This window comes from Eriocheir sinensis, unplaced genomic scaffold, assembly GCF_024679095.1.
Source record: "Eriocheir sinensis breed Jianghai 21 unplaced genomic scaffold, ASM2467909v1 Scaffold581, whole genome shotgun sequence".
In the NCBI taxonomy this organism is placed as follows: Eukaryota; Metazoa; Arthropoda; class Malacostraca; order Decapoda; family Varunidae; genus Eriocheir; species Eriocheir sinensis.
Window position 1 is genome coordinate 115001 of NW_026111922.1, and position 12500 is coordinate 127500.

At 43.8% G+C, this 12500-nt stretch overlaps 1 protein-coding gene across 1 annotated transcript in view; it reads left to right on the plus strand.

Annotated features, from left to right (window-relative positions):
* The window catches only part of LOC126993196 (ankyrin-3-like), a 62128-nt gene that overhangs the window by 39697 nt on the left and 9931 nt on the right, over positions 1–12500 (plus strand). Inside the window, exon 2 of the mRNA XM_050852057.1 lies at positions 12047–12462. Within this exon, the coding sequence (XP_050708014.1) occupies positions 12047–12462 (416 nt within the window). The remainder of the gene's footprint in view (positions 1–12046; positions 12463–12500) is intronic.

A 12500-nucleotide genomic window follows, 5' to 3' on the forward strand; every position in this document is an offset into this window, starting at 1 on the left:
GTGGTAGGGTGGTGATTTTTAGCTTGGTGGTGATGTTGTTGTTGTTGTTGGTGGTGGTGGTATGGTGGTGATTTTTAAGGTGGTGGTGATGTTGTTTTTGTTGTTGTTGGTGGTGGTGGTAGGGTAGTGATTTTTAAGGTGATGGTGGTTACGGTGGTGATTTTTAAGGTGGTTGTGATGTTGTTGTTGTTGTTGTTGTTGTTGGTGTTGGTGGTAAGGTGGTGATTTTTAGGGTGGTGGTGATGTTGTTGTTGTTGGTGGTGGTGATGATAGTAAGGTGGTGATTTTAGGGTGGTGGTGGTATGATGGTGATTTTTAAGGTGGTGGTGGTGGTGGTATGGTGGATAAGGTGGTTTGGCTTGGGTTGGATGTTTGGATAGTTAAAAGAGAGAAAGAAGGGGGGATAGGGTAGGATAAAGCTGGAGGAAATTGGAAGGAAGTAGGAGAGATAAAAGGTGGCGGGCTGTCCGCCTTGCTTTGTACATGTTTTCTATCTATCTAGGTGTGTAGCTACTGACGTATATGGCTTTGGTCTTGGATTTGAGTATATTTTTTTCCTGGCGTTATGTTGCGTATTTGTTTTCAGGTGTTCCTCTGTCTAGGATATTTGTTTGTCTCCTAAACCATGAATGTTTTGAGGTTCGTAAAATGGTGATCCTGAAGTGCTCTCGTTTTGGTGAAGATTTTGTCGGCTTGTGTGTGAAAAGTGTAGTTTATTGGTTCTATTCCTGCTTCTTCATGCTAACTGCATGTCTCCCCCCCTCTCCCGGCCCCGCTGCACTCGACTTTCTACTCATGCTCATCCCTATACTGTCCAAACCCCTTATGCAAGAGTTAACCAGCATCTTCACTCTTTCATCCCTCACGCTGGTAAACTCCTTCATCTGTATTTCCTCCTGCCTAAGACTTGAACTCTTTCAAGAGAAGGGTGTCAGGACACTTCTCCTCCCGTATTTGATCTTGCTTTCGGCCACATCTTTTGTTTCTTTTTTAGGAGCAGCGAGTAACGGGCTTTTTTTTTATTATTGTTTTCTTTTTTTGTGTGCCCTTGAGCTGCCTCCTTTGTTGTAAAAAAAAAAAAAAAAATGCATGCGTTCTAGCGTGTCAACGGCGGCGGCCGGCGACAAAAGCTCGTAGCCTCGTCTTGAATGAAGTTTGGTACATACAATACTTATTTTGTTCCTACCATGAGGTAGTAACTGTGTCTCGTACAGTATTACATTTGTTTATACTAAACAGACCAACAAACAAACTGGCTGTGGTAACTACAATGAACTAGTCGTCGTTGTAGCGTGCGTTCGTGTGTGTGTGTGTATGCGTTCCAGCGTGTATCGGCGGCAGCAGCCGGCGTCACTTCCTTCCTTTTCTCCTTCCTTCCTCCCTACCCCCTTCCTATCCTTCCCTACCCCCTCTTCTGGAGCCCAGGAAACAGGGAAACAAGCGCGAGGGAGAGAAACGTACAGGGGAAGGAGGGAGGGAGGTAAAACGTATGGATTATTTTGTGAATTCAGAACGAAAAGGAAAGTGAAATAGTAATAATGAAAAAAATACTCGCATGAGATGGAGGGAGAGGGGGTGGCAGCACACTCTCTCTCTCTCTCTCTCTCTCTCTCTCTCTCTCTCTCTCTCTCTCTCTCTCTCTCTCTCTCTCTCTCTCTCTCTCTCTCTCTCTCTCTCTCTCTCTCTCTCTCTCTCTCTCTCTCTCTCTCTCTCTCTCTCTCTCTCTCTCTCTCTCTCCTGCAGCAGGAAGTAATAAGGAGATAATAATAAAAAAAATGTAACATTTCAAGGGACAAATTTCAGCCTGACTTTTATCCGTGTGAACGAAAATAATGACAAAGCAAAATATAGACAACTTATTAACTTTTTCCTCTTCCTTTTGAACATTCCACTATCGTCATCCCCACCACCACACCCACTATCACCACCATAATCACCATCATCACCACCACCACCACCACCATCACCATCACCACCATCACCACCACCACCACCACCATCACCTTCACCACCACCACCACCACCACCATCACCACCACCACCACCACCACCACCATCACCACCATCACCTTCACCACCACCACCACCACCGCCACCACCATCACCACCACCACCATCACCATCACCACTATCACCAACACCAACACCACCACCACCATCACCACCACTGCCACCACCACCACCACCACGACCATCACCACCACCACCACAAACACCACCACCATCATCACCTTCACCACTATCATCATCACCACCACCACCACCACCATCATCACCATCACCACCACCACCACCACTATCACCACCATCATCACCATCATCACCATCACCACTAGGTTGGTTCGGCGCGGCTAGGAAGGCTCCTGAACGATGCAGTTGAAAGCTTCTCGAAAAGCTATTCAAAAAACTGGAGGCGAGGGCAAGGCAAAGGCAACCCTTGATCAACCGAACCGTGGCGTCGATGCGGCTTGCAAGAAACTGTGTAACCAACGACGCCTCCGACAAGCGAACTCATTCAACACGACGCGGCCAAACCAGTAGTCACATTTCCATTTTGTACACAAATGTACGCAGTCTATTACCCAAAAAGGACGAACTTAGGGCATATATTGCAACTGAGAACCCAGATGTGGTAGCCATCACAGAGACTTGGGCCAACTCTGCACATCTAGTATCTGAACTGTCATTTCCCGGGTACGAAAGCTTCCCAAAAAATCGAATGCACAAGAAAGGAGGAGTAATTTTCTACGTAAAAAGTACGTTCCCTGCCATAAAAATAGACAAACAGGACGCAGAGAACTACGACTCCGTCTATGTGGAAATAACTGCGAATAATAAGAAACTAACACTTGCGACCGTATACAGGCCTCCAAAACAACAGGCAGCCGATGACACTGCCCTGTACGAAGAGCTTCACTCTTTAACACAAAATAAAGAAGCAATAATAATTGGGGACTTTAATTGCCCTAACATTGACTGGGGACAATTGACTGGAGATCAAGAGGGTAACAGGCTTATAGAAATGGTGGAGGATTCGTTCCTCACTCAAGTTGTAACTCAACCAACAAGAGAAAACAATCTGCTGGATCTGGTATTAGTAGGCGACCCCGACCTCATTCGCGACTGTGAAGTTGGTGAAAAAATTAACGGTTGCGATCACCACTTAATCCGTTTCAATGTCAACATAAGTCACAAACTCGTAAACAATCCGTCAGTGATACCAGACTACAAAAAAACAAATTTCAACCTAGCCCGTGAGCTGCTTCCCTCTGCGACCTGGGACCAACTTCACCTAACCGACAATACAATCGACAACGTGTGGAACAACTTCAAAGATAAGCTTTTGGGAGTAGAAAAGGCTACAGTGCCGACGAAACCCAGGCGAGTAAATGGTACTGTAGATCCACCGTGGATGACCAGAGAAATAAAAAGGGCGGTAAACTTAAAAAAAAGGAATTATAACCTAATGAAAGAGAATGACACGGCCGAAGCCCGTACTCAGTACCACAACAGCCTCAGAGCTTGTCGCACCCTTATTTGGAGTAGTAAACGCAACTACGAAAAACAAATAGCGCGTGACATCAAGACAAACTCAAAAAAATTCTTCACATACATCAGATCGAAAAAGAAAGTAAAATCCAATATTGGTCCCCTGACAGACGAGACTGGAGCTGCAACTCAGGACAGTAAACAGATGGCCAGAATCCTCAACAGTAACTTCGCATCCGTATTCACAGTCGATAACATCTAAACCATGCCCGAGAGCCCTGACCCGCCGAGGGGAATCACGCCCCTGAAAATTGACTCAATATGCGACCAAGAAGTGAAAGAGTATTTGGATAAACTCGACACGAACAAGTCAACATGACCTGACGGTTTGTCCCCGCGGTTATTAAAAGAGCTTAAACAACAAATACTTCAGCCACTCACTAACATATTCAACCAGTCTGTTCAATTGAAAAAGGTCCCGGAAGACTGGAAGATGGCGAACGTAACACCAATTTTCAAAAAAGGAGACAAAAGCGTAGCATTAAACTGCAGGCCCATAAGTTTGACATCAGTGGCAGAAAAAATACTCGAAAAGATTATTAGAGACAAACTTGTTAAGTTTCTAGAAGACAATAATGTAATCTCCGACACCCAGCATGGCTTCAGAAACAAGCGCTCCTGCCTAACGAATTTATTAGACTTCTTCCAAGGTATATATAAGAACTGGGATGCCCACATCCCCAGTGATGTTATATACCTGGACTTTCAGAAAGCCTTCGACAAGGTACCGCACGAGCGACTCCTTAAGAAACTGCACTCGGCGGGCATTGGAGCCAATCTGATCGCGTGGATAAGAGATTGGCTCACCGACAGAAAACAACGAGTACTACTCAACGGACAGCCTTCCGATTGGCTTCCAGTCACTAGTGGAGTGCCTCAAGGGTCAGTGCTGGGACCCATTCTCTTCATCATATATATCAACGACCTCGAATCAGGACTGAGATCCACAATATCGAAATTTGCTGATGACACTAAGGTGGGGAGAAAGGCCCTCACAAAGACCGACTGCGAAATCATTCAGAAAGACCTCAATCACATTATCAAATGGTCGGAAAAATGGCAAATGTCCTTTAATGTTGACAAATGCAAAGTCATGCACATTGGGTCCAGAAATAGTAACCACACATAAATCATGAATGTGAGACATCTGCAAGCGATGCAGCAGGAAACGGATCTTGGAGTCACTATCAGCAGTGACCTGAAACACGCGAATCACTGTAAAAAAGCATACAACAAAGCCAACACTATGCTCGGGTTCATAGCAAGGAACTTCGAGTGTAAAACGCCAGACGTGATGCTATCCTTTTATAATTCCATGGTAAGACCGCACCTCGAGTATGCAGTACAGTTCTGGTCTCCTAATTACAGAAAGGACATTGATTTACTGGAAAGGATTCAGCGACGCGCCACGAAAATGATACCAACCTTAAGGGCTCAACCGTACGAGGAACGACTCAAGCGACTCAATCTCTTTACATTAGAGAAAAGACGCCTACGAGGAGATATGATTCAAGTCTTCAAGTATCTGAAAAAAATCAATAACGTCGATTACTCCAATTTCTTTGAATTGCAAACCAACCTAAGAACTAGAAATAACGGTTTACCCATTCAGTCTAGTCGATGTAACACAGACATCGGAAGGAGTTTCTTTTCAAACCGAGTCATCCGTCACTGGAACAATCTTCCTTCAGAAGTAGTAAATGCGAATACTATCAACTCCTTCAAATATAGAATCGACCGTCACTTCGCTGCGTCTGGAGTAAACTGAATATTGAGTTGCTTTCATCTGCTCCTCAATATCGAGGTGCTTTCATCTGCTCCTCAATGTCGAGGTGCTTTCATCTGCTCCCCAGGCCCCAGGCTGTCGAGCAGATTAAATCACCAAAGCGGGCAACCTCGTAATGAGCCAATAGGCTTTCTGTTGCCTGCGTTTCCATGTTTCCATCACCAACACCAACACCACCACCACCACCATCATCAGTCATCACCACCACCACCACCACCACCATCACCACAACCACCACCACCATCACCACTGTTACCACCACCACCACCACCAGTGACAACAACAACAACAAGAGGAAGAAAAAGAGGAAGAAGAAGAAGTAGAAGTAGAAGAGAAGGACGAAGAAGGGAAGAAAAAGAAGAGGAAAAGAAGAAGAGGAGGAAGAAGAAGAAGAGGAGGAAGAAGAAGAAGAAGAAGAAGAAGAAGAAGAAGAACAAGAACAAGAAGAAGACGAAGAAGAAGAAGAAGGAAAAAAAAGAAAAAAAAGAAAGAAAAAAAGAAGAGGAAGAAGAAGAAGAAAAGCGAGAAGAAGAGGAAGAAGAAGAGGAAGATGAAGAGTGGAAGAAGAAGAAGAAGAAGAAGAAGAAGAAGAAGAAGAAGAAGAAGAAGAAGAAGAAGAGGAAACTTAGGAAGAAGAAAAAGAAGAAGAAGAAGAAGAAGATGAAGAAGAAGAAGAAGAAGAAGAAGAAGAAGAAGAAGAGAAAAAGAAGAATAGGAGGAAGAAGAAGAAGAATAGGAGGAAGGAAAAGAAGAGGAGGAAGAAGAAGAAGAAGAGGAAGAAGAAGAATAGGAAGAAGAAAAGGAAGAAGAAAAGGAAGAGGAAGAAGAAGAAGAGGAAGAAGAAAAATAAGAGGAAGAAGAGGAAGAGTGGGAAGAAGATGAATAAAATTAACAGCGAGGTACATTGATCATGCGTGTTTACGATATTAGTTTTGCGAGTGGAGATGTCTCCATTCTTCCTCCAAGCCTGTGACAAGCGACAGAGGGAGGAGGGAGGGAAGATATATATATATATATATATATATATATATATATATATATATATATATATATATATATATATATATATATATATATATATATATATATATATTTATATATATATATATATATATATATATATATATATATATATATATATATATATATATATATATACCTTATATTCTTTATATTTTCCTTTCGTTTCTTTTCATTTTTTATTCATTATTGGTTTACACTATTGATTCGGTACCAGTATTTAGTGTTCATGAGCGTTATCGTTGTTCAGATAAATGAGTACGATGCTTGGTGTTACAGGCGCGAAAATTTGAAAACGTCGCATCGGATAGGGTTAATGCAATCAATCGCTGGTGTGGTAAGTCGTTTGTATAGATGGTGTATAATGTTCGCGAAATTGCGCTCCCGTGTGGAACTCCCGCTGTTAGTTTGAGGGGGGGACCCGTGTAATTCCCGATTTCTATCTTTGCGCGTCTGTGTATGATGAAGTTGTTTAAGAATTTGGTGGTGGTATCTGGGAGATTTAAATGGGCTATTTTATATTGCAGGCCATCATGCCAAGCTTTGTCGAAAGCTTTTGAAACATCTCTTAGCATTATGTAACATTGTTTTTTCTGTGCTGTGTGATGTGCTAGTGTCTCGTGTACAGTGGTGAGTGCTGTATCTGTTCCTCGTTTGTTTCTGAAGCCATGCTGAGTTTTATTTAATATATTATTTTCTTCTAAAAATTGTCTCGTGTTCATGATTTTTTCCATGATTTAGCCAGTGACTTCTAATAAAGAAATTGGTCTGTGGTTTATTGGGTTGGTGTGGTCTGTGTTAGGTTTGGGTATTGGTTTGACGACTGCAGTTTTGAATTTCTTGGGAAATATCCCATAGAGAGGGTGTGGTTGAATAGCCATTAGAGCTTTATTAGTGCGTTTTCTGGTAGATTTTTCAGTACTGATTTGTTGATTTTAGTTTCTCCCGGAGTATCATTTTTGAGGTATTTTACGGGGCTTTGTATTTCTGTTTGTGAGATAAGCGTGTCTGTGTGCTGTGTGCCTTGGGGTCTGCCTATATTTGATATATTATGTGTGCTGCGTGTTTCTTCATTTATTTGTAGGTATTCTTCGACTTCTCTTTGTTGTTCTGTGTCATATTGAGCGTTTTCCTCGGGAGTAATTTTAATTTCCCGGAACGTTTCTCCTTTCTCTTCGTCTTCTGTTAGTTTACGGTTGTTTTTGATGAGATGTTGTTTTACTGGTGTTTTGTTTGCTTCAAGTTTATTGACCTGGTTCCAAAATTTTTGAGGATCGTGATAACTTTTTGTTAGTTTTGTTAGTGACTGGGTGTAGTTTTTGTCTCTGATGTTTTCGCTTTCTTTCTGTATTTCTGTTGTTAGTGTTTTGTATCGATTATATTGTACTATATTCCAACCTTGTACTTCTTCTTGTGGATGCAATTGTTGGAACTGGTGTTGGAGGTGTCTTAAACTTGGACTTGGTATTTGTTTCTGCGATATGATTTTTCTTTTCATTGTTATATTGTTGGCCGTTCCTTTTTCTATTACCTTATGCCATTGTTCCATTTTGTTATCTATTGTTTCCTTGATAATATGATCCTCTATTTCTTTCGTTTTTTTTTTTTATTCCACTTCCTCTTTTAGTTTTTCCCAATTTGCCTTTCTCATACCAAATGTTGGAGGGATTGAGTTAGTGATGGCTTTGCTTGTTAACGTAATGATTATGCAAAAGATGGTCTGAAGTGGTATGTGGCCGAGGGTTTATTATTGCGTTATGTGTGGCTTTGTTACTGGATATTACCATGTCGTATGTTGTAGTACGTGTGTTTTGCGAGAAGAGGTGGTGGTGGTGGTGTTTATTGTATAGTGGTTGAGGTGATGATTTTTGTGTCTTCCTTTCCTCCACTCGACCTTCCTCTCCTTCCTCTCCTCTCACTCCTCTAGATATACTTTTCTCCCTCCTTTCCTTCTCCTTCCTCTCCCTCCTCTCCTCTCACTCCCCTCCATATACTTCCTCTAAGTCCACTCCTTCTCCTTCCTCTTCCTCCCCTCCTTCTGCTTCCTCTCCCTCCTCTCCTCTCACTCTCCTCCATATACTTCCTCTAAGTCCACTCCTTCTCCTTCCTCCTCCTCCCCTCCTTCTGCTTCCTCTCCCTCCTCTCCTCTCACTCCCCTCCATATACTTCCTCTAAGTCCACTCCTTCTCCTTCCTCTTCCTCCCCTCCTTCTGCTTCCTCTCCCTCCTCTCCACTCTCCTCCATATACTTCTCTCCCCTCCTTCTCCTTCCTCTCCCTCCCTCCTTCCTTCTCCTTCCGTCCCTCCCTCCTTCTCTTTCCTCTCCCTCCCTCTTTTCCTTCCTCTCCCTCCCTTCCTTCTCCCTCCACTCCTCCCCTCTCTTCTTCTCTCCTTCCTCCCTCCCCTCTCTCCTTCTCCTTCCTCCCCTCTTTTCCTTCCTCCTCCTTCCTCCTCCCTCCCCTTCTTCTCCTCCCTTCCTTCTTCTTCTTCCTCCTCCCCTCCCTCCTTCTCTCTCCCTCCTCCTCTTTCCTCTCCTCCCTTCTCCTTCTCCTTTTCCAGCATCAATATGAAAGAAAGCGAAGTAACTCCTAGTAAAGAAAAGGTTTAGCTTTTAAGAAGAAATCCAAATGGTATCTCTTAAAAAAACGCGTATACAGTAAATACATATCAACTTAGAGTGAGGCTGACAAACTAGAGTTGGACAGAATTCGCCGCGAAACCAAGAAATTCAAAAATCGAAGCAAGAAAAGTCTTGAAGAATATATAGCGGAAACAAGTAAATCTAATCATAAAGATTTTTTTAGCTATGTAAATAATAAAGTCACTCACTTGTGGTATCGGACCGCTTGCTAATGATAATGGTAACCACACGAACGGTGAAAATGAAATGGCTACAATCCTAAATAACTTTTTCGCATCCGTATTTACCGACGAAGATTGTTTAGCACTTCAACCGCCGGAGGCTAGAAGGACCGAAAAGATGTTAAGTGGCGTGCTCATCGTAGAAAGTAACATTTTACGCACAATTGAAAAGATTAAAGTAGGCAAAGCTCCTTGTCCAGACAAAACTACCCCTTGGGTCTTAAAAGAAATCAAACATCAAATTTGTAAACCGCTCTCCATCATATTCAATAAATCTTTAACAGCTGGAAAAGTTCCGTCGGATTGGAAACTTGCAAGTGTCACACCAATTTTCAAAAAGAAGGAAAAGTCTCATCCAGGAAACTATCGACCAATTAGCCAGACATCGATTGTTTTTAAGTTAATGGAGACTATCATTCGCGACAATATGGTGAAATTCTTCGAAGAAAATAATATAATAAATAATTTGCAACATGGCTTCCGTAGTAAACGTTCGTGTTTGACTAGCTTACTTGATTTTTTTCATTATATTTTTGAGGTGTTCGATGAAAGCAGATCAGTAGATATCATATATCTGGATTTTCAAAAGGCATTTGATAAGGTCCCCCACCAACGATTGCTCAGCAAACTATTGGCGCACGGTATCTCGGGTAACATTCACAATTGGCTTGTGGACTGGCTCTCTGAGCGGAAACAAATAGTAGTTCTAAACGGTGTTACATCTAACTGGCACGATGGCAGAAGCGGCGTACCTCAAGGATTAGTGCTTGGCCCCGTGCTCTTCTTGATTTATGTTAATGATATCGATGATGGGCTCACTTGCAAAGTATCAAAATTTGCTGATGACACAAAAATTGCTAGTTAAGTGACTGCGACACTCGACGAAGAAGCTTTACAATCAGATCTAGATCGACTTGCACGTTGGGCCAATCAATGGCAAATGAAATTTAACGTTGACAAATGTAAAGTGTTGCACATCGGAAAAAATAACAATCGCGTTCGGTACGTAATGAATGGCCAACAACTTTCTGCAGTAAGTAAAGAAAAGGATCTTGGAATCACTATATCAAGCGATTTAAAGCCCGGTCAGCACTGTTCATAGGTAGTTAAAACTGCAAACCAATTGGTTGGCTTCATCGGACGAGTCTTTAATAATAAATCGGAAAAAGTAATGTTAAAACTGTATAATTCGTTGGTTCGACCCCGTCTAGAGTACTGTGTACAGTTTTGGTCTCCCTATTACAGAAAAGACATAGAAAAGTTGGAACGGGTTCAACGAAGAGTAACAAAGATGATTCCTAGGTTGAGAAATTTATCATATGAACAAAGGCTTAAAGAAGTAAATTTATTCAGCCTATCAAAACGAAGAATGCGAGGCGATCTGATAGAAGTGTTTAAAATGTTTAAAGGATTCAGTGATATTAATGCGGAAGATTACTTTACAATTGATCGATCAAATAGAACAAGAAGAAATCACAATTTGAAGATAAGTGGTAAAAGATTCTCGTCGCACGAAGCTAAACACTTCTTCTTCAATCGAGTTGTTAATGTTTGGAACTCTCTACCCTGTGATGTCGTTGATAGTACAACAGTTACGGCCTTCAAGAATAGATTGGACAAGTATTTTGAATTCAACCAGCAACTAAGATATTACTCATTGTCGTAATAACGTTAAGTTCTTTCGAATACTGGTGTCCTTGTCCGTTTTTATCGCCCGGTTAGTGGTAGCAGTAATGGTAGTTCTTTCCTCTTTCCTACATAAATTCCATGTAGTTTTTCCATGCTGCATGGTTCTTTTTCCTTTCCTGCCAGCTTTGGCTGGAGGGATGGGGGGGTGGGGAGGAGCCTTCGCCTTTGTTGTCCTTCATCTTCCACCTTTGATTAGATAGTTAGTGTAGCTTGTCACAAACAGCCTCGTAAGGACCAGCAGGTCTGCTGTTGTTTGTTCTTTCTTTGTGTTCTTTGTGTTCCTTCCTCTCCCTCATCTCCTCTCACTCCCATCCATATCCTTCCCTTCCCTCTTCTCCCTGCAGTCCTTATTCTCCCTTCCCTCCTCCCTATCGCTCGCCTCCCCCTTATCCTTCCCCTCCCACCCCTCATAACTCTACCTACACTACCTTCCCTCCTTCATCCCTCTCATTACAAGTAGCGTAGGTCAACAATAGAGTACAGCAACAGTTAATGTCCGCATGATAGGTGGAGTGAGGTGTGGGTGCAGTAAGGTGACAGGTTACTGGTGCCGTGCCTAGTACCGCCGGCAAAACGAGGATCAAGCCTCTACCTGTGCCCCTGAGACTACACCTCACCCACCGTGAGTATTGGGGGGGATTCTGGGGCTGCCATGTGTAGGCCACTCGTCCTCTCCCAGTCTCCGTGTATTTCTATGTTCTTGTATCTGCTCCTCAATGTCGAGGTTCTTTCATCTGCTCCCCAGGCCCCAAGTGGCTGTCGAGCAGAATAAATCACCAAAGCGGGCAACCACGTAATGAGCCTATAGGCTTTTTGTTGCCTGCATTTCCATGTTTCCATGCTTCCATCCCTCCACTCTTTCCTCTCACTCACTCCCGCTATCATTAAATTCCTTTCCTCCCTTCCTTCCTCTCCCCTCCTTCCCTCGCCTCCTCCCTCTCCCTCTCCTCCCGCCACACTCGTTATTGCCGCAACAACAGGCCTCTCTGCCTCACGTATCCAGGATCAGCAGTATTCACAACAGCCTCCGTTGTGGCTGCCGTGCAGTGTGTCACACGGCGGCACTAGGGCACTGTCTGGTGACGTAATGGTCACTGCCGAGCACTGAAAACTGTCCGTCTCTCCCTCTTCCCACACACAGGATGGACGGCCCTCCACTGGGCTGCAGTAGATGGTGAAGCTGAGTGTGTGTCTACCCTCATCCCGGTCACGCCGCCCACCCCCGAGCTGCTGCAGGCCGCCGACGGACACACCCCGGTGCACCTCGCCAGCTTTTATGGCCACGAGGCTGTGCTGAAGGCCCTGGAGGGGGCTGGCTGGCCTCTTTACGCAATGGACGGCGATGGCCTGACACCCCTGCACTGGGCTGTTAAGGCAGGGCGTCTGGACGTGGTCAGGTACCTGCTGGATAAGGATGCGGCGCCCAGTACGGGGGCCGGTGATGACCTCACGCCGCTGGACTTGGCTAAGAGGCAGGGTAAAGACTTAGCAGCGAGGTGGCTGGCGAGGAGGAGCGGCGCGGTGCACGGGGACGCCGCCCACAGCCTGAATCCTGAGGTGAGTTTTGGCACGCTGTTAGCATCGCTATCTATCTG